Source organism: Strongylocentrotus purpuratus, unplaced genomic scaffold, assembly GCF_000002235.5.
Source record: "Strongylocentrotus purpuratus isolate Spur 01 unplaced genomic scaffold, Spur_5.0 spur5_contig_833, whole genome shotgun sequence".
Taxonomy (NCBI): Eukaryota; Metazoa; Echinodermata; class Echinoidea; order Camarodonta; family Strongylocentrotidae; genus Strongylocentrotus; species Strongylocentrotus purpuratus.
Window position 1 is genome coordinate 1,137,113 of NW_022145539.1, and position 22,867 is coordinate 1,159,979.

General features: G+C 38.3%; 2 protein-coding genes across 2 annotated transcripts; both read right to left on the minus strand.

The window, feature by feature from the left end:
* Positions 1-7,238: 7,238 nt before the first annotated feature.
* On the minus strand, positions 7,239-13,869 carry LOC753420 (transmembrane protease serine 9). The gene is made up of 5 exons (XM_030984197.1): positions 13,677-13,869; positions 13,038-13,236; positions 11,632-11,900; positions 9,488-9,627; positions 7,239-7,403 (listed from the first exon to the last, which is right to left on the minus strand). The coding sequence occupies exons 1-5, from the start codon at positions 13,867-13,869 to the stop codon at positions 7,239-7,241; spliced, it is 966 nt and encodes a 321-aa protein (XP_030840057.1).
* Positions 13,870-16,306: 2,437 nt separating this feature from the next.
* Positions 16,307-19,684, minus strand: LOC115923481 (CUB and sushi domain-containing protein 3-like). The gene is made up of 2 exons (XM_030984206.1): positions 19,591-19,684; positions 16,307-16,704 (listed from the first exon to the last, which is right to left on the minus strand). The coding sequence occupies exons 1-2, from the start codon at positions 19,661-19,663 to the stop codon at positions 16,307-16,309; spliced, it is 471 nt and encodes a 156-aa protein (XP_030840066.1). The 5' UTR covers positions 19,664-19,684.
* Positions 19,685-22,867: the final 3,183 nt, after the last annotated feature.

Here is a 22,867-nt window from a genome sequence, read left to right on the forward strand (position 1 = left end):
GAGAGAGAGAAGGAAAAGAAGGGAAAAAGAAAAAGGAGAGAAAGGGAAAGAAAGAAGAAAAGAAAGGGGAAAGAAGGAGACCAGGGGCGAAAGGGTCTTGCCTCGCAGGCTGTTGCTTGCCCGCCCCCCCCCCCCCGTAAACAAATAAGAGAGAAGGAAGGAAAGGGAAAGAAAATAGAGGAAGAAGAAGAGAAAAGAAGGGGGATATCAGTTGCAATTTTCCCGCCAACAAGTTGTGAGTCGGGGGGAGGGGCAAATGGCCCTTGCCTCCCTCCCCCCGCCCCCGCTGAAAAAAGAGAGAAGGAAGGAAAAAGGAAAGAGGAGAGCGAAAAGGGATCAAAAAAGATGAAGAAGAAAACAAAAGGGTGAAAAGAAGAGGAGATCAGTAACGGTTAATCCCGCCAACAACGTGTGGATCGGGGTGAGGCCCGAAAGACCCTTGCATCCCCTACCCCCAGCAAACCTAACAGAGAGAAGGAAGGGAAGTGAAAGAGGAGACAAAGGGGGAAAAAAAGATAGAAGAAAGGTAGAGGAGATCAGTTGCGATTTTTCCAGCAAACAAAGTGTAGTAGTAGTAGTAGTAGTAGCTCTATACAGAGCGAATTCATTTCCCATTTCTGTTCACATAATATAAACAGTAAAACAAAAAACAAAAAACGTAATGATATAACAGAAATGACCATTGAACTATCTTTGACATTGTTTTTAGTTATTGTAAAGCATAATGATTTAATTACAAGAAATGAAAAAAACGAACCTACTTGAAAGCAAAGCTTGATAGATGTAGGTTTGCACAATAATAATTATACTTTATACATTTATAACTTAATTTTGAGAAAAAAATTACGAAATCAAACAAATCATGACAGACAATAGAAAAACGGGGGGGTCACTGGGATACTGATAGGGGGCGGGGATTGGTATAAGTAACATTCAAACGTGGTTCTCTTTATTTCTTTAACGGTGATTTACAAATAATGCTGAAATGACATAATTTCCGAGATTTTCTCCTCACTTTTTAGTAAACTATACTTTTTTATGCGTTGGTTGGAAAATGGCAAATTCCTAAATTTGCAGTCAGGCAAGAAATATGCTTTTTTGAGTTGCCTACATGCCAGGGCCCGCGAAATGGCGGGAATCGGAAGCCTCGGGCTCCCTCCCCTCTCCCCCCCCCCCCCCCCCCCAGATTTGTTGTTGTTGAAAAGGTATATTAAAGAGAAATAGAAAGAAAGAATAGTTAACTGCCAGTGTCACAAAATAATGAGGTATCAATATATGGTCATCTGACGGTAATTTAATGTCTAAAACCCCTGAGCTCCAGGGGAGTTGGGCGGTTGGGGTGGTGGGGGCGATCCCCCCCAGAACGCCGGCCAAAAAACAAAACAAACAAGAGAGGAGATAAAAGGAAGATGACGTAGGAAAAAAAAAGAGCAGACAAAGAACATTAGTGACCGTACAGAGTGACCTAAAATGGAATAAACACGTAACTGATCTCTTGAAGAGAAGTAACAAGAAGTTGTACATACTCAGGAGACTGAAATCATTCAAACTACCTATTGTAGATCTTATCACCATATTTAGAGGATATATAAGACCGATTGTAGAGTACTGTGCCCCTGTGTTCAACGGAGCTCTTACAAAACAACACATCTATGCACTTGAATCAATTCAAAAGAGAGCATGTAGAATAATTCTGGGTAGTAGTTATACTTCATACAATGTTGCATTAGAAACATGTAACTTAGTGACTCTTGAGGAAAGAAGAAAACAATTATGTCTTACATTTGCTCATAATCTGGAAGAAAATCCCTTTTCATTGAATTGGCTAGTTAAAAAACAGGAAAGTCGCTACTGCTTGAGGAGAACAACAAAGTACACCCAGTACAAGTGCAAAACTAAAAAGAGTGCAATACCATACCTTATAGATCTTCTAAATAATGAATAATTGAAATGTATTTTTACACAATGTATATATATATATATATATATATATATACATTAACAATATTTGATAAATATGTTTATCATTATCTAATGTTTTAATACATACCCAACTATGATTTAGTTTTAACGTAGGAAACCATGTTTTACAACCTACTCTGGAATATGTTTATCTTTTTACAGAGACATCAATTTATAATTATGTACTTACCGTTGATGAACAGGCAACATAGAGTAACATTTTGCTGACTTTTAATTTTCAATGAATATGAATTGTTAAAGACACAGGTGCAATAATTTCAGTATTAGATTTTCACTTATTTGTATGTTATGTATTGTATTGCTTTTGATCAATTGTTGTTGTTACTATTGTGAAGTTTAATAGATTTTAAAAATGTAAATAATATAAAGTGATTGGTTTTAAATGCTACACATGAATACTGTTAAATGTTACCAATACTGTTTGAATGAATGATTGTAACAAATGAAATATAATGTTATGTAATGAAGCTCATGTATACATGTAAACACGCACAATTCAGCATTTTGGCTGCGAGGCATTGTTTTTTAATAAAACTATTATTGAATTGAATTTTTGAAATTCAGACAAGTATATAATAATAATAATTTCATGAAACCTTAAAGCTTCCGCACTTCGCGCGGGAGGGAGGGGGGAGGCAACCGAATTTAGACAAGAATTAACAGTCGAGAACGGCACAATGATCGTCTTCTTTCTCTATTTATTTAATTAAATGTCAAAGCTTCAGGGGAGGGGGGCAAATTTGAAATTATGCGAGCCAAATATTGGTACGTAATGGTGACCAGCAGTGACGTAATGGGGGGGGTGCAGGGAGGGGCGAGTTTTTTCCTCCCTCCTCCTCAAGCTTTGACGTTACAGAAAGAAGACTATTCATTGTACCGTTCTTGACTCTTAATCCCTGTCTGTACTCAGTCCCCCCCCCCCCCTCATGCGCGAAGCGCGGAAACTATGATATTTCATTAAATTATTAGAGAAATGAGACGATTCGTTGTACCGTTCTCGTCTCTAAATCCTTGTCTTAATTCAGTTCCCCATCCACGCCCCTACCGCGCGAAGCGCGAAAGCTTTTACATTTCATTAAATTATTAGAGAAAAAAGACGATCATTGTACCGTTCTCGACTCTTAATTCTCGTCTGAATTTAGTTCCCCCCTCACTCGTGAAGCGCGAAAGCTTTTACATTTCATTAAATTATTATAGAAAGAATACGATCATTGTACCGTTCTCGACTGTTAATTCTTGTCTGGATTCAGTCCCCCCCCCCCCCTCCCGCGCGAAGCGTTGAAGCTTTTACTTTTCATTGAATCATGAGAATAAGAAGAGACGATTCGTTGTACCGTTCTCGACTCTTAATTCTTGTCGGAACTCAGTTCCCCCTCCTGCTCGGTTGTACCGTTCTCGACACTTAATCCTTGATTAAATTCAATCTCACCCCCCCCCCCCCCACTCGCGCGAAAGCTTTGACGTTTCAGAGAATTATTAGAGAAAGAAGACAATTCGAGGTACCGTTCTAGACTCTTAATCCTAGTCTGAATTCAGTCGCCCCCCCCCCCCCTCCCGCGCGAAGTGCGGAAGCTTTGAGGTATCATTAAAGTATTATAGAGAAAGAAGACGTTTCGAAATACTTGTCTGAATTTCAAAAAAAAAAAAAAATCCTCTCTTTTTTGTTTTTTGGCCGGCGTTGTGGGGGAACCGCCCCCACCGAGGGGTTTTAGGCATTTGATTACGGTCAGATAAACATACTTTTATACTTTATTTATTTTGTGACAATGGCAGGACAGTAATTGCCGTGAGGTCCAGCGGGCGGAGCCCCCAGAAGCTCAGGGGTTTTAGGCATTAAATTACCATCAGATTACCATCCAAGGGGTCCGCCTTAGGGCCCTAGGCGGGGTCCAGTGGGCAGACCCCGGAAGCTGAGGGATTTTAGGCATTTAATCACGATCAGATGAACATATTTTGATACCTTATTATTTTGTGACACTGGCAGTTAACTACTCTTTCTTTTTTGCTCTCTTTCTTCCTATTTCTCTTTAATATACTTTTTCAAAATAAGTTGTGGGGGGGGGGGGCTCGAGGCTTCAGATCCCCGCCGTTTTGCGGGCCCTGACATGTAGGCAACTCAAAAAACCTATTTCTTGTCTGACTGCAAATTTTCCCCAAAATGCATGAAACAGTATAATTTACTAAGTAAGTTAAAAAAAAAATTCGGAAATTATGTAATTTCAGCATTATTTGTAAATCACCGTTATGGAATTTAACATAAACCATGTTTGAATGTTATTTCCCCCAATTCCCCCCCTCCCCTATCAGTACGCCAGTGCCCCCCCCCCCCCCCGATCTACACTTTGTTTGCGGGAAAAATTGAAAATGATCTCCCCTACCTTTCCCTTTTCCTCCTCTTCCCCTTCTCTTCCTTCTCTCTTTTAGGTTTGCTGGGGGTAAGGGGAGGCAAGGGCCTTTCGGCCCCCACCCCGATCCACATGTTGTAGGCGGGATTAACCGCAACTGATCTCCCATTCTTTTTACCCTTTTCTTTTCTTCTTTCTCTTTTTTTTTGGTTCCTTTTTCGCTTCCTTTTCGCTTCCTTCTCTCTCTTTTTTTAGCGGGGGCGGGGGGGGGGGGCAGGGGAGGCAAGGGCCATTTGCTCCCGTCCGATCCCGATCTTGTTGGCGGGAAAATTGCAACTGATACCCCCTTCTTTTCTTTTCTTCTTCCTCCATTTTCCTTCCCTTTATCTGCTCTTTTCCTTTTTTCTTTGCCTTTCCTTCCTTCTTTCTCATTTTTTTATGGGGGGAGGCAACAGCCTGCGACGCAAGGGCCTTTCGCCCCCGGTCTCCTTCTTCCCCTTTTCTTTTCTTCTTTCTTTTCCTTTCTTTCCTTTTCTCTCCTTTTTCCCTTTCCCTTCTTTCTCCCTCTTTTTTGCGGGGGGGGGGGGCAAGGCCCGCTCGACCCCCTTGGGTCCGCGCCTGAGAGACAGAGAGAGGGGGGGTGGAGTTTTTATAGGATCAGCACACTGAGTGTCACAGACCAATGCAAGGAACCATCTCTGTTGAATTCACCATAATACCTTCATTGTTACTACTATTATTGTTTGCTAGTGTAATGTTTATTAAAAAGTAATAAATATGTTGAATTTTATATCAAACTTTTTTATTACATTTTGTGTTTTTAATTAGCATCAATAACGAATTTATTAGCATCAATAACGAAGTTATTTGTCCTATGGCGGACTAATTCAGAATGAATCAGGAGAGCTTGGGGTATTTGTTTCTAGTTTATCGTGACTGTGCCATGGACCAGTGATGGCCTGGTGGTAGAGTCGCTGCCCGGCAAGCAGTAGATACAGGTTCAAGTCCCGCTGGTTCCAAGGTTTTTTCTGACTTGTTTTTCAATACAGATCGATCAATCGATCTTATTTACTGGGTGTAAGCCACATGTTTAAATGATTGAAATTTCTCCCAGGAAACATTACGTTTATAAAACAACGAAGGTTTAGAAAAGTTGAACCGGGTGAAAGTTGTGTGAGTGAATGTTGATTGGGTATGTCTTGTAATTGCTGTCTTAATTGGATAATCACTGATTATGAAGGTGACACATTAATTTGAACTAAAGAAGGGCATATTATGTGAAAAAATGACTTTCCTTAAATCTAAATTTTTGTGGATGTGATAACAACCATTATAGATGGCATATATGCCGGTGAATACATTTTTCCAGACTGGTATAGACAATTAAAGATTATTTCAATTTGTTTTGGCAAAATGTTAAAATAAAACACATGAAAAAGCATGTGCTCCCCTACATTTTTTCAGCAAGACTTAACAAATACATAAACATGTGTCTGAATAAGTAAAATGGCAATTAATTTTTATTTGTAATTTAAAGGGACTTGGTAACATTGTTCAGATGAGAGATAGTGATGCTAAGGTAGTGACTTCAATGCTAGATGTACAATTAAAGATAATCTGAAAATTTGAGTGAAAACGGATCATTATTCATGGTACAAATTGGGAAAAACTGATCTGATCGATTCCTTAATTTTCCCAACTATATTATTCTACTTCTATTCTGCTACTTGTCAAAGCCTGTTCAGCATCAAGACAAGGACAATTTAATTACATTTTAGGTGAATGTAAATCGTCACAAAGCAATAAAATGGCTCTACATTCCATTCCAGACAGTTAAGTGTTGACAGATTTTTCTCATGGAAAAACGGTTTGGAAAATTCAAAAAGGTTGGGAGAATTTACTGTTAATCACTGTTAGAGGGTGCCTCCCATCGACGCCTTCAAAGAAAACCATAGATATCTTTGTGGTTTGAGAATTTGTTCAGGATTTTTTGCATGTCAGAGGGTTAGTATAGTAGAAGTAATATAGTAAGTAACATTTTATACAAAAATTAAGCAATTTTGTTCATCAACCTTTAACAATGTTACCGAGTCACTTTAACGACAGTTATGCGAGACTAGTTAACATTTAAAAACTGAATTCCATACAAAAAAAAAGAAATGAATATTATGTTTTATTTCAATAAATAAACGACTGACATGCAAGACTAGCTAAACACCTATGTTTGACATTTTTTAAATATCTAAGTTAATTATTTCATTGTGTTACTTTTTATTTACTGATTTAATTCTTATAAATGCCTGATCTGCAAAACTACGTAAAAAATAGTTTCTATTCCTTAAAATTGTTAAACGACTGATGTGAAAGAAAGTCGACGCACCCTTTCGAGAAAAGACCCCCCTCTTTTCTTGAAAGGTTGTGCTAAGACGGTCCTCCGCTCTCAACTCACCCTTTCGAGAAAAGCGGGGGGCCTTTTATCGAATGGGTACGTTGAACTCACCACACCGCGCCGCACCGCACCCTTTCGATGTAAGCCCATTTGAACATGTATATAGAAAATGCGCTATATAGATACATTATTATTATTATTATTATTATCATTATTATTCACGGTCAAAGGGGCCAGTTGATCAAATAAAATGATGGGAAACAGAAGGCTTCAGAAGGTTACAATTGGCTAGTCGCACATACATTCCTTGGTTTAACCTTTAGCCGATTTCAAAATGTTTCGAAGAATCAACTCCTCAGCAATTTTAATGGCATGAAGAAAATTATTGGATTACGTAATACGCCATTGTAATGCAAGCACATTTCAGTAGGTGGTGGACAAGGCTTTTGAAATTGCCGTGTATTGTTTTTTGTGTTGTTGTTGTTGTTGTTGAAAGTCTTGTTTCTCCTGCACAGGTGTACTCACCTCCTGAAACCACAGCTGTAATAAATGAGTGGAACTTTGAGATTCGGGTGTAGACGCCGGGCAAGCGTGTTTTTTGCGCATCCTCCTCCAAAGCTTGTTGGTCCGACCAGATGCCATCGACCATCATCACCCTCACAGGTTAAAGGCCCACCGCTGACTCCCTGATTTTTGTAATAATAAACACGAGATAATAAAATTTAATTGGATGACTTGCAAACTAAACAAATATCCTACATAGGACCACACACATGTGTAGCTTTCGAAAAAGTACATGTATTCGGAACCTGGCAGTTTGATATATATTAAAGGGGTAAGCAAGTCAGTGTGTCCAAATTCTGAAACAAAGACAAAAAGGATATAAAATTGAAAATTACTGAGTGAAAAAAATACCATTTCAGTCAGTGTCACAGTTATGAGGGAAACGGGAGTACAGCCCAAATAATCGGTCTGATGAAAATAAAATAGGATGGGAGAGCAGAAAAACAACTTGGGTAAAAGGTAATGACTCAACCCTATGCCCTTATCTCCTTCCATGCTATCGTAGTAGAGAGGTTTGAGCGCTATACTGGAAATTCGAAGGTCATGGGTTTGACTCCCGGGACGGCACTGATGTCCATTGACAAGGCCTTAATCTACATTTGCCACTCCATTGAATGTGGACACTGTAGGAGCACGAAGCCTGTGTGATAGTTATTGCTTTATGCCCTCTCGGCGACGATGAGTGGAGATGCTGCACATTTTGCGTATGAATGAATCAGGTGTCCGGGATAATAATATCTTTAAAACGCTTAGACCCCCCCCCCCCCCTTCAGTTTTTTTATGTGTGTATTTTGAAGCCAAACCCCCCTCTGTGTTTCCTTTTTTTCATTTTGTCTTTTTTTAATTAAAAAATAAAAATAAAAAATAAAATAAAAATTATGCCAATGGCTGACCAAAGAGAGATGACCTTAACCCCACAAAAGTGTCCTCTTACCCCCCCCCCCCCCGCTTATTCAGGAGCTGGCTGAGTCGTTGCGATTTTGTTGGGACCCCCCCCCCCCCCCGAAAAAAGTCTCCTCTTACCCCCCCCCCCCGCTTATTCAGCGGCTGCCTGTTAACCCCCCCCCCCCCCCCTTGAAAAAAAATCCTGCGTACGCCACTGGTAGTCGTAGTAGTAGTAGTAGTAGTAGTAGTAGAAGTAGTAGTAGCATTCTCTTTAATTCAAACCTCATAACAGTTGCCTATTGTGTCTGATACCGCCGCCCCCATGATACCTGTGCCCCCCCCCCCCCCCATGGTTAAAGTTGATGTTTATTGATTTTAAAAACTAACTTAATTTCATTATTGCAAAGTTGAAACGTTGATTCGACAAGGTTATCAAAATTCAATGCTTGGAAACATTCGAAATAATGATTATTATAAATTATAAAACGCTTAAATACAGCCCCGTCATAGCACCTGAAGAGCTCCCCGAACGCTGCTGAGATGCGTGAGATCACAGTATGGACATGACTTGCACAAGCAGACGATGTCCCATGACATCTCACACATTTTCAGTGCCTGTGTTTTCATCTTTTCTTGAGTTCTTTCTCTTACTCCACTACCGTCAGGCTAAATGTATAATCTATTGCCTCACTCTTAACCCCGCACATGGTTTTATTTTGATGACAAATGCAGCGATACAAAAATAAAGGAATTTGTCGCTTGTAAACAAATAAGACGCCATTGAATATTCAGCTGGACACACCGCGGTATGTTCGGCGTTTCAAGAGGGAACAAATGCCGTCCTCAACATCGTTCCGGGGGTTTTCAATTCGAAAGTCTGGTTTCTTTGACTGTTAATTAACCCCTATCCTGTGTATTTACAAGCAAAAGATTTTAGTTATCGGAATCGGGTCATATCCCCTTTTGAATGGTTTGACATGCCATCACATTTATATACACTAAACTCATTATAATTTGACAAATAAAAGCTTTGCAATTATGTTCATTCTCTATGGGATGTCGTCTGCTTGGGCAGTATTGGTCCATATAGTGACGTCATTAAAACATCTTTATTTTTCCGGCGAATCTCTCGTATATCCCAGCTGCTATGCCGGTGGTTGTATTTGTATTTTTATAAATCACCCGATATGTAGTTGACCTAAAACTTGTACGATGGCCATCTGTTAGCTTACCAGTTTCTAGTCATACATTAGTTGACATATTTGTGATTTTCTTTGAAGTTCAACTTTAACACTCAGGCTACGCCAAAGATAGCAGTTACCTGACAAGTATCAATTCCACCTGGCTCAAATCCAGCACATATCATTTCTTCTGTCAGAGACCCGTTGTAGGAAACTTCAGAATTACACCAGTCTTGGTCAAGAAGGGTCACCACTACTTTTTTCAAGCTCTCTGTCAGCGCTGCGAAAGATTAAATTAAATCATCGTTTACATCTTCTGTAAGCAAACGAATTTCAAGTCAAATTTTTATCAAATGTTTGAAACCATTTAAAGAGTTATGGAAAGGTAAAGTGGTTTCAACACTGCTATTTAGCTTGATTTTTTTATTTTTTAACCAACCAATAAATACAGTATTTAATGACATTTGGGTGAATAGGGGTATTAACCCTAATTAGGCCGGGGGGGGGCATTATGGCCCCCCCCCCCTCCACGATTTTTCTGATTGCTCGGGAACGCATATGGATGGCGCCCCGCCACTCGCTGACTTTTTTTTTCGAGTCTTGCGCAACTTTTAAAAGATTTTTTTGAAAATCGGACCTACGGTTACAAGGTCACGTGACCTTTCATCTTTGCATGTCAGCCCGAAAATCGCTCATTTTCGTGATTTGTGTACAAAACATAAGGAAAAGTAATTTTTCCTAAAAACAGATCAAACATGGGTTATTGGGTCTTGTTTAAAGTTTAGGTGGTTGTTTTGGGAGTCAAAATAGGTGAATTGTAGTAAGGAATGAAATAAAACAACAAAAACAATGAAATACATAAGTTTAAAAAACAATGAAATTAAGAAATTATCAAAACAAGGGATGACATAAGGAATAAGCTTGCTCTTCCAATTTTTTTGTCGTATTGTTCTTCAGAATGTTCTAATGAATATATGTAGTGAAAAAGAATGCATAAATATGAATAATATATGATTTATGAGTAAAAAATATGATTTTTATGACTTTATTGGTATAAATTAATTTTAAATATGCAAATGAGTGTATTTTTCATAAAATTGAAATTATCATATTATTCTATACACTTCACTTGACATGCGTGCAAATTTTCGCGGCGATCGACCGCTTCGCGGCCGAGATTTTAAGGGGGGGGCATAATGCCCCCCCGGCCGTACTAAGACCTCAAATAGCCCGGCCTTTTTAGGGTTAAGTTAGGTGGATGAAATCATATTGGTTATGAATGTTGAGATCTACGTGAAGAAGAACTACTGAAGTGATTGTTCAAAGCTTCCCTGTTTGAAAGAGGCCTTTTGGATATCACATTCCTTTCAATCAGATAACCTAGAGAATTGATTGGCTAACCCCTATAGGAAAGGAGCAACCTATATCAGCAACTAAATAGTGAAGCACAGTAGTGTTGTTGATTCAATTTCAATTCAATACAATTTAATTGTGTCATTCATTGTAAGTAAAAAAAAATATATATATATATATTCACAAATGAATACATAAAGTACATCATGATTTAACCTGGGTAATGATATTAATAAATACCTGAGACTTAAAAAGAATGAAAATAAATGAATATTGGAAAATTTAAAGAAAAGTCCTAGGTCCTTGTATTAGGCTAGCCCTCCACGAGCATAATTTTCACAAGACTGGATAAATATGAAAGCAAAGAAGATCAAAATAATTAAACATATCAGAATCAAATTGCATACAGGAAACCAGTTTAACGCAAAAAACATACACATCATGTTTCAAAAGAGTGGCCGACAGTTTGAATCTCTTCCCGCTGCGAATATTCTTAGACGAAGTATTTCATTTTCAGTCGTCTCTCTTGACACAGGCGGAGTGATTGGGTATCGGTGTAATGGAGTATACTCTGACATGCACTGTAAGGTAATACCGGCACCCGTATAAAACTGAAGAAATCGTAGTGCATTTAAGGACACACACACGCACACACACTTCGTTTCATTTGAGAAATTCGCTTTACAAAATGGGAAATGTTCTTTCATTATCATTATTATTATCATTATCAAAGCCTCATCTGTTGCTGTCTTCAAAGTTTTGTTGAAGATGCACTTGTTTTCAGGATTAAAATGTTTATTCATTATTGTTTGTCTGTATAGTAGCACTGTTAGGAGTTTTGATTTTATTACAGAGCAGTAGAGTGGCTGCGATATGTAAATTAATCTAATTATTATTATCATCATCAAATATAAATTAAAACAATGCATACGTGAGCCTTCCAGTATAGTTGCCCATCCAGCGACGAGACAGCGACGATAGTCATTGAGTTCATCCGAGGATTCCGACAGACACGCGGGTCTGACGTAGTCACTAAATTTTACCGGTTCAGCAAGTCGTATCAGAGCGATGTCGTTGAGGAGGGAATAGGAGTGGAACTCGGGATGGACGAAAATATCAGCCACCTCAACTGCTACTTCGTTGTCGGAGTCATCCATCAAATGTGCGTTCCCAAAAACCACACGATCGACGTAGTAATCACTATAAATGATAGTGGATGTAAAATCAGTGATTTTTACAAGGGCGAAATATAATTATGTATATCAAAAGGACATCGCAATAGAGCTGCATTTATTTGAGTATGATATATATTATATATTAACTGTAGTTTCATATATGTACATCATGATTTCATTATAAATTACAAACGTTGTATCTGCTATATCACACAGGGGAATTAACTAGCTCCTAATACATCGGACGTTATACGGTCATGTAAATGTAAATCTCTAAATAAAGCATAATTCTATAACGACACTGAAGTGAAGTCCCGTCATCTGATAGTTATAGTCGGAGGGGATAGAGTAACGATAACGATGCCGTCCGTTCCTCCGTCCTTCCGTAACAAATCTGGTTTCCGATCGATAACTTTAGTAATGTCTAACAGAGGTTAATGAAATTTGATATGAAGGTACATGGTATCAAAACACAGCGTAAGTTAGATTTCGGAGTATGTAGTTCAAATGTCATATAGCTTATTAAAAATGCAAATCTGGTTTCCGTTCGACAACTTTAGTAATGTTCGACGGATTTTAATAAAATTTGATATAAAGGTACATGCATGAAAATACAGCCTAAGTTCGATTTCGGAGTATGTAGGTCAATGTTGAATGGTCATAGCTCATTAAATATGCGAAAATACCTAATTATTATGCGAAAATGTGGTTTACTTCCTTGCCTAGTAATATAATAGTATAGTCTAATGGAGGTAACTTGTTCTGACGTATTTGGTCATTTATACCCTGCGAGGGGATGCTACGCTTTGCGTTAACTTGTTCTCTTTATTTCATACATACATACAATTGCTTTTCATATAGCGCAAAGTTCAATAAAATATTGCTTGATGCCTTTTACACTGTTCAAAAGAACGGATATAGAATTTGGTGCATATATATATTGACTACTAGTGATACTTTATATGTATATACACTTTCATGACTATGACTATTTAGACGAAAACTCAGTACATAATTTGGTTAAATATTTACACGTAATCAAGAGGTAAACACGTTCGCTACTATAACAATTGGACTAAGTAAATATCCCTATGAAAGTAAGGTGTTAATTCGCTTTCCTTTCCACAGAGCAAACGAGTCTGATTAGTGGCATCATACTTACAGGCATTGAGCTGCGCTAAGAACCCATTGAGAGTTGATCAGGGTAGACCCACACCAACGTCCTTCAAATGTCAATCCGTCGATGCGGAGTGAACCAATCCAAGGGAATTCCCCTGGGCGTGCGTTGGTACCACCAAGAACCCTGTATTGATCTGGTGTGTATGCAGGGCGTGTACCGCATATGTTGGTATCGAAAAGATCTGGGGGAGGGATGAAGTAGCAAGTCAGTGGCACAACGACGGGAAGGGAAGGGACATCCACCCAATTTGAATAGCACCCCTTCGCCTCCCCCAGCAAATGAAACAAAACAAAGCATAAATCGAAAATAAAATGAAAAGAGGAGGGAAAAGGAGGCCCAAAGAAGATGACAGACAACCTTTAAATACTCTCCAATCCACCTACCATTTGGTTGCTGATTTTCATTTTTATCTAGAAACCCACTTGGCAGTAAGATCAGTGCCGCCATCCCCATCTCATTAGCTGTAAGCCACTGCCACATGTGATGAATTCAATAGAAAATGCCGACATCTTTTCTTCGGTTTTATGAACTATCATTTATAAACACTTAGGACATCTTGTTAAGTCCAAGCATATTCTTAACTCGATATCATCTACATGAATATGGCGGCATGGTATTTACCTCCCGCAGGACCAAAACAGCTTCCATCTTCCTCCTGTTCATCGGTAAACATCGAACAGTTGACGGGCCATGGACCGTCGAGGAGTTGCTCAAAGGATGCCTTGCAGGCATCAGTGACTGCCAAACAGTCGGAGTAGCACACCCGATGGGTGGGGCCGTTATGGGTGCATTCCGGATAGTAAACGGAGCACATGAAAGGGAACAGGTGATCATGGCACGATGATATAGTATCTGCCTATGGTAGGTCATTAGAAAGTATAAACTTTGAGGATTTCACGTCAGGATTTTCAAAGGCAATTGCAACGTAGATGTGTATGGTACATCAACAACGTCAGTGTAGCCAGCAGCTCTTGCAAGTGGTAGGGGGGACCACGTGCCGACAAATATAACATAAATTATGTATTTTCAGACAAACAATAAATATTACATCAAAAAAGATCTCCAACATATTTTCAGTCGTTACATCTCTGAAATATACACCCTTCTGTGTGATTATCTTTGCTATCATGCATATCCCCTCGAAAAAAATCACTTATACAAAAAAAAATATAATTATTGAATGCGTATTAACAAATACCAAATTCATTGGTTGATATACAGGTCAAATATCGTAGTCAGACAGTGTTCTACTAAAGTTAAAACTAATTAATTAATCGTTCCTGGCATTATCTATGAAAACCACCAATAATCTGGACAAACCCATCAATAATAATGAAAAACTCAACATTTCTTTATAAAGCAATTAAAAAGACATTCAGTTGCTTACCATGTCTGTAAAGCTTCCCGCTGCAGCGTCTGCTGTCTCTGCGTTCCGATTCGGGAAAAAGGTCAAATTGTAGGCCAGGTTCTGTCTACATATATCAAATTGAACTTGTTCGCAGTACGCTGGGTAGGAAAATATCGATCAATGACAACCTATATGACACATTCCCCGTGTCCACACACAACATTTTCCGTGATTAGGCGTGATTAGTTGCACCGTTTCGGGATAGTTATACTGTTTCGCGATAGTTATACTATGAAATTGTGTGTGTGGACGCTTACTAACCATACGTCGTATAACGAAACGTCGTATAACGAAACGATATCCAAACATGCGTTTCGTTATACGACGTATAACTAATCACGCCTAATCACGCCTAATCACACCTAATCACTGAATATGTTGTGTTGACGTAATTGATGTGTTTGGGGGAACTGCTTAACAAATACTCAGGGGAGAAAAAAAAACCTCTCTCTAAAGTAAAAATCCAGAAGTATAGAAACTCCCTCAATATATAGAGATAACATAGAAATGCATTAATAGGTGTGCAATACAATTGGAGGAAACTACATGTATAACCATATGAATTAATTAAAAAGCTAATGTAAACGTTAAATCAAAACTTACGACAGTATTCCTCATCTGAGAAATCGAGACAGTCGTTATTTCCGTCACACCTTGCCGATTCGTTGATACACATTCCACTAGAACATTGCACTTGACCGCTTCTGCATCCTGTCATGAAGTATTTAAAGCATCATATTATAGATAATCTCAATTCTAGTAAACAATCTGTTATCGTGTACTTTAACTGATAGATTTCGAATAGCAATATAAGGTCTGGGCTCCGTCTTATGAAGAGTTGATATCAATCGCAACTTAGATGCGATTGATATCAATCGCAAGGATGTACATAAGAGATAGGAGGCTGCAAACTTGCGATTGATGCGGATCAATCCCAACTCTTTATAAGACGGGGCCTTAATGGAATACTTTGAGTATAATTGAAATAATCACTCTGGACAAGAAATCAAATATTATGAGGCACGACCCTCACTTTTATACAACATGCAGTTTTCGCCAGATGTCTTAAGCATAACTGGCAAACAAATTATTGTAGGCCTACCTATCTTTAACAACCTCCGTCAGCGCAGTGTCTAGGTCAATGGTTCTTAACTTATTTATCAGGCGGGAAAGGAATATTTCTAAAATTACGTTTTTTTTAATATAGGCCTCTGTGGATAACACTACACCAACAACCAATCTAGTGTTAGTGGAATATTTTCCCTCCCTCTTCATAGGAAATTAAAGGATACTCTATAAATTGTCCTTACTTTCATTTTTGATAATGTATTTCATCAAAGCATTCTAGGTAAAATATCGTATGATTGACCTTTTGTGAGTGAGGGAAGTAAATTGTTGATGCGTTTAATAATCAGTGATATGGTATTACGTATCCACCTACAGCAGTGGAGAATTTTCTTTCTTTTTGACTATTTAAAATGATGATAAGCCGAATTAAATCGTCTTGCGTGCCCCGTGTGGCCCATGGGCTGCTAATAAGAAACATAACTAAAAAATAATAATAAGAATAATAGCTACATTTACATTGCACACACATTCATTCCAGAGGAAGCTCAAGGAGCCTACAAAGTAATATTATTACCCTGGCTTTAGCCCAGTTGCCCTAAGGCGTTAAAAGGATTCAAGGAATAAATTCCTACCGGGTTGCCGTTTACTATGTCTGGAAGGATATTAACAAAGATAGATTAATGTCTTGCCAAAGGACATTAGTGCCTCGGCGGGACTCGAAGCGAAACCATATGATCCACAGTCCGGTGACGTATCCACTAGACCACTAAACCTCTTAAGAAGCAGAACCTATGGCTAATATGATCTTACCAGGGTTTAGTATAGGTGTGACACGAAGACTGAATCCAATATCACCCATTGAGACATCCGTGGTGAACCTGACCCACATAGAGTGACCGGGTGTAGCGGGTTCACTGGAATTGCTATACCCAGTCAGTTTCTGAAGCTGCCAAGAACCAGGTTCATTGGGACCAGGCCCATAACCAATGTACAAGTAGTCGTATTTCGTCTCTAGGGCCAGGTCTAGAATATGTATCTGGAGGATGTGACTCTCTGGAGCCTTGAGTACCCAAGTAAGGTCGAGATTCGAGCCGTAGTAGGAGGATGGATAGCCGGGTGAAGATATGACGGTGGGTTCGTTCCATTCAATTTCTATCACAGTGATGCTGGTATCTGTGCAATGAATTCATAATAATAATAATAATAATAATAATAATAATAATAATAATAATAATAATAAAAATAATAATAATAATAATAATAATAATAATAATAGTAATATAAACAATAACGATGAAAATAATAAAATAATGATGAAATGGTAATAAGAGTGATTAAAAAAAAGTAATAATATCTTTAAACCAAAGAAGCCAAGGCATAAACGGTGTTCTTCCTTAGAGTCCTGCAATTATTCTTATCCCAGCAATTGCCAGAATCATGAAAGATTTTTCGAAAGAAAAGTAGAAGGTACCAGACTAAGAGGGAAAACAGTAAGTAACTAGAAGGGTAACGTTGCGACATGGTGTGCAATGACAATACGAGAGTATACCAAGATAGCAGAAAACAGAGATGTGTGGAAAAATGTTACAATCAGCCTCCAAGCTGAGAGAAGTGTCTTGATAGATATATAGAATTGACAGACACCCGTTTACACCTGGGCGGAGATTGGTAAATGTGGAGTAATGGGCTGGTGTTTGAACCCTCAATCCAAAAGAGTTAAGTGAAATAACCTCTACACAACGATACATCCACTGAAGACAAGACAGCCAGGAATTGAAAATGCCATTTCATGAACTATCTACTCTAGCCGCAGCGCACCCATACCATCTCTAGAAAATAAAGTGTAATGTACTTCAGAACTTGAACGAGTTTAATTAGATCACTTTAAACCCTACAAAAATATGAAACCGTTACAACATTTCCGAATTCATTGTAGCAGGTTCCTCCATTGTAGCAGCGGTTCTCGAACCGACATTCATTGTTATCTGGGAGCAGCAAGGAAGGAAAATTGATTTTCTTTGGACTGGATAAAAGCATAATTAAAGGTACTATGTTCCATTTGCAGGCCATAAAAATGAAAAGGTTAAATTCCAACAGCATTTGAAAGACAATACTAATTTAGAACTTCGCTAAAAAAAAGTGGGCTTGAAAATGTCTTTAAGTGGGAAAATAACGACTATAAGTTGTCAAATCGACTTAGGAGCTATAGAGCCAATAAGTAATAGTCTGATTTTTCAGACTATAGTACCGAATGGTTGTACGTTTTATGCTGCATAAAGATTCAATCGGTTTAATTTTGGCCATTACAAGAAGTGTGTTATTGATGTAGACAAATGCTCATGTACCCTTTACGGCTCATTTTATACCAAACATGAACAAAGCCAGTCAGTCACTCAATAGTGTCTGACAGTGAAGTCTAGCAAGTAAACGGGTTTCCTTGCACAATTTGAATATTAGGACACTGTTAACGTTTAAATTTCACAGCTAGGACATACATGACATATTCATAATTCCTGCAAAGTTCTACAGAATTTGATGTTGGCTGCAAAAGGGACATGGTATCTTTAAAGGGGAAGAGTACGGGGAGAGACATCTCCAAATGTTTTGAAGGAGGGCGACCACCACATTCACAGATCCAACACAAAATCATTGCTATCTGAGAACAATAAGGAACTCTAATCTATTTTGTATGGATTGGATAAAAGCATATCTAAAGAAAATGAAACGGAGAGAGACATCTCTAAAACGTATTTAAAGAGGGCGGACCTAATTCGCAGATTCAAGGAGCATGAAAAGTCCTCCCAGTTCCATGTTTACCTACAGATACGCAAAAGGTTTCTGTAGCTCTGTAACTTAAGTGAAACGCCTAATAATCTGTTTGCAATCCCGCTAATTAGGCAAAATTGTCTCATGCATAAATAACAGGAAACTAAGGAATGACTAAATTCAATCGAATTCCTGCCCCCCCCCCCCCATGAAAAAAAATGTAATAATATATGTATTGAAGCCCCACTGCACTACTTGTAGCTACTTGCTCCCTCTATATAGAAAACAATGTTTAATCGGTGACCATTGGTCCCCCATGATCCTCCTTTCTTATGTTAATTGAGAGCTTAGTTGATGAGACATCCACCTGTCAGTGACCAAGTGGGAGTTATAATCCCTCCTGTCCAAACTAGTGCAGATGGGATTTAAATGCTGTTTCATATCCTCATCCATGTACATAATAATCAGAAATTAAAAAGTCTACGGAAAAAAAGGACGGGGTATAAATAATATTTTCTTCCTGAATAACTTCCAATTGTTTTGTTTTACCTGAATGCTAAGAAAGTATGTGTATGCTTGTAAGTAGGGAACCAGGGAAACGCCGACTTTAAGTCCTCTCCGAGGGACTTGCTAATGAGGATTAATACCTTACTGAAGTGCACAAGCGTCGACTTGGTTTCGAACCCGTGACCTCCAGGTGACGAGACCACTGCTCTACCACCGAACCATCGCTAAGTACTACTCTTGTTTTAGCCGACAGGCCAAATGTGTAGCCCTCAAGTATATCACATACCCAGTGTAATTTGTTCATCATTGTGTCTGTAAAATGTCGCCTGGCCCGAATGATCCCCAAGGGAGTTAATCCCCAAGGGAGTTAAGTTTTAAAACAATGCAACGTTTGTGTGCAATTTTGATGTTGTAAAATATAATCATGTATTCACATAAACAACGACAAGATACATAGAAATTATTAAGTTAAATGTATACCAAATCCACAACAGCGAAGAGCACGTTTTAATGTGTATGATATTAATCATTTCTACGAAGTACGCATTAATAACTTCAAATCAGCAATATTTATACATTTTTATGAAAGATTATCATCTATTTTAAATTCCTTGTTGCAATTCGTACTCTATCTAGTTTCAACTACATTACATTTTGTAAGTAAAATATTAATGTGTCCAATTAAGAAACATTTTGACGACGAAATACTTATTCATTCAGCTATTTAGCAAATCGTTTTCCTTGGTCAGTTGAATTGTAATAATACTAGTATAAGAGTTATCTTACCTGTATTTTCTGCAGATGTATACGGCAGAACAGAGACAGCCAAAAACCCAAACACGATGAACATTATCCCCATTTCTCTTCGTGAAACTTCTCCACCTATGAAAATAAAAGAATGTTTGATTATCGTGTAAAAGTTTCTAATGATTCATAGTCCAGTGCGTCCCAGAAAAAACGAAACCGAGAATTATCGATGTTTTATCATAACTTTAATAGTCACATTTATAATTAATAAATGACACATATTTGGAAAGCTTAGATCCTCTTCTAAACATTTATGGTAAAGTTGTTTTAATTAAAATCACTTATAATTTCACAATTTGTGTATGTTGCTTCCGTATTACCTTTTCTCACAAACTAATTGTTGACTTGAACAAATTGATTTATAATTTCCTTTGGAATTCAAAAAGAGACAAGATAAAGAGATCAGTCTTAATAAATACAACTGAAAAGGCAAGCCTAAGAAAGACTTGGATTCCACGTTCCAATCCCTGCATTTAGCATGGTTATCAAAGTTCTTTGAAAATAACCAAGATACACCGTGGAAATTTATGTTTAAATTCTGGATAGGAGAAAGTATGTCCGTTGTCATTGATTTTAAAATCAAACTGTTCTCGCAAAGATATCTTGATTTTATGTTCAAAACACAATCTAAGTGAGTTTTATATTAATTGTCTCGTATGCTGGAGTGAACTTAAATATATTGACATTTTGCATGTCGAAGATGTTAGAAATGAAGTGTTATGGTACAACAGTAACATAAAATTTGATAGTAAAACCCTATTTTTTAAAGAATGGTTTAAAAATGGTATCGTACTAGTTGATGATATTGTAGAAAATCGACATTTTAAGACACGAGATCATATTTACAGTAGGCTTGCGGGTGCACCATGTGTGTGTGAGAGAGAGAGAGAGAGAGAGAGAGAGAGAGGATTGAGGAGTCCTGAAAAGGACTCTCGGTAATCTTTCTTGAGGGTGTGTAGTCCTGAAAAGGACTGTTTGTGTAGTCTTGAAAAAGACTGTTGGTTATCGTCCTTATATTAGCTTATAGTTCTAAGGAGAACTATAGCGCTTGGAGAGAATGAGTGGCGGGAGGGGCTCGACGTTTCGAACAGGTTGACTATCCGTCGTCAGGTGATCATATTTGTAATGTAAGATCATATTTGTAATGTATTTGGTTCGAATTCCTTATTGGTTGACTTTATGTATACGAATCTCAAAAAGACGATCCCTAAAGGCCCGGTCACATAGAGGGGACGCACGGGGGACGCACGGCTGGCGCATTGGAAATTTGCAATTTTGGCCAGTGCGTTGTCGTTCGCTAGGCGTGCGTTACTTGTTCGTCGAGCGCGCTGGGCCAACGCTGGACCAACGCTATGCATTCGTCGTCATTCGCTGTGTGCGTTGGGATTTTTTGAGCATGCTCAAAAGTGTGCGCGGAGCTCGACGCATGAATGTACACGCCAACGACATGCGTGGAGCGCGCTAGACCAGCGCCAGACATACGCGGAGCACACGCCCTGTATACGCACAGCGCGCTAGCTACACGCCGTGCATTTTGTGTCAGCTCGCTAGCTTTTCCAAAATTATGACAAAAGTAAGGCACACAGCCTTTTCCGATTTCCAATGCGCTGGCCGTGCGTCGTAGAACGCGGTGCTTGCGTGGACCATTCGTCCAGCGCGCCAGCAACACGCTGTGCATTCATGGAAGTTGTTATCATGTGTGCTCTGTGTACGGTCTGTATGCGCACTGTATGCGCCCTGTATGCGCTCAGCGCGCTAGCAACACGCTATGCATTAGGTGTCACCTCGCTGTAGCTTCGACAAAAGTTGGGCGCACGACAACGCACTGGCCAAAATTGCAAATTTCCAATGCGCTGGCCGTGCGTTCCCCATGCGTCCCCTCTGTGTGACCGGGCCTTAAAGTTTGGATAAAACGAATTCATGAAGTCAACCAGCATGCAGTTGACGATAGAGGTACTATACAACATTATGACACTGATTTCTGCGAAATTAAAACAGGTGATGTCATTAGATCATTGTCAACGATGAAATCGAAACATTTCTATAGTTTAATGAGTGAGCTTAGGAAAAGTGATTTAGCTGTATTAACACACTGGGAAGAAAAGTTTCACCTTCCAATTGATTTTGACTGGTAAGAGATATTGAAATTTAAGTTTAAAACAATAAAAAACAATAAAGTGAAGCAAGTAAATTTTCAAACACTTCATCGAATTTTTCGGTTCAGATATAATTTATGTTAATGGAAAATTGTAAATGAAAACTCATGTGCTTTTTGCAAAGTAACTAAATCGTTTGTTCATGTTCTTTTAGAATGCCCCGAAGTAGTATGATTCTGGAAACGCGGTGTTGCATTTATTCGTTATATCTTCAAAGAAACGCTGATAATAAACGAAAAATACCTGATTGATGGTGCAGATTCTAATTGTTCAAACATTAAAGATATAAACGTATTTATTACATATGCACAATATGCAATATGTCAAATGTACTACTTTCAGGAAAAACGTACAACAGTCTTGCAATATGGCATGTTTTTAAAACTACTTTGTTTGGATAACATTTCAGATGTTATATCAAATGCCCTTCAACATTATACTCCTTGATTTTATCTGATTGTAAAGATTTCAAGATTTGAGGTGTAAAGTAAATGTATATCGGTTTGAATTATTTGTTGTTAAACATATTTTATACCAGAACAAATACCTCTGAAGAGGAAATTATTATTTGTTTAAGTAAGAAGAAAGGTGTTTTAGATAAACTCAAGTATATGAAATATATTCAATCAACTGATTTGTTTATATTCACTTGTAAATCAAAGACTCACAAGAAAAAGCAAAGCTTGTTGGTTCACATGGCTTGAGGCTCCAAGAGCCCTATCCAAATTTCAAATTTCAAATTTACATTAAACAGGTTTATTACTACAAACTGGTAATAAAAATTAAAACAAAAGTGGTAAAAAAATTAAAAATCATTATTATTTATTTTTGTTACATTCTTTCAAATTTGTAGCACAAATGTGCCAAAATTGGTGATTTTAGACAAAAGTGCAATTTGTCCAACTTAACCGCCAAACTATACAAGCTTTAGCTTGAAGAAACCCAACTATATGTCTAACCATGGTTTATTCACTCACCCATAACCAGAAAGGAGTCTGTACAGCCGAGCAAGAGTCTGCGAATACACGGATCTCGATGGGTGCACCAGCAACCGAGGTGGACATCCAACATGCAGAAGGAGAAACCGATTGGGTAAATCA

What these genes read in the sequence shown, in the direction of transcription:
- LOC753420 (XM_030984197.1), bottom strand. Translation starts at nt 13,869, where the DNA reads ATGTGCTCCGTTTACTATCCGGAATGCACCCATAACGGCCCCACCCAT. An exon ending in AACTATACTGGAAGGCTCAC is followed by an intron (nt 9,628 to 11,631) that starts GTATGCATTGTT and finishes AATCTTTCGCAG; the next exon opens with CGCTGACAGAGAGCTTGAAA. An exon ending in GTGGAATTGATACTTGTCAG is followed by an intron (nt 7,404 to 9,487) that starts GTAACTGCTATC and finishes TACAAAAATCAG; the next exon opens with GGAGTCAGCGGTGGGCCTTT.
- LOC115923481 (XM_030984206.1), bottom strand. Translation starts at nt 19,663, where the DNA reads ATGGGGATAATGTTCATCGTGTTTGGGTTTTTGGCTGTCTCTGTTCTG. An exon ending in TACATCTGCAGAAAATACAG is followed by an intron (nt 16,705 to 19,590) that starts GTAAGATAACTC and finishes TTCATTGCACAG; the next exon opens with ATACCAGCATCACTGTGATA.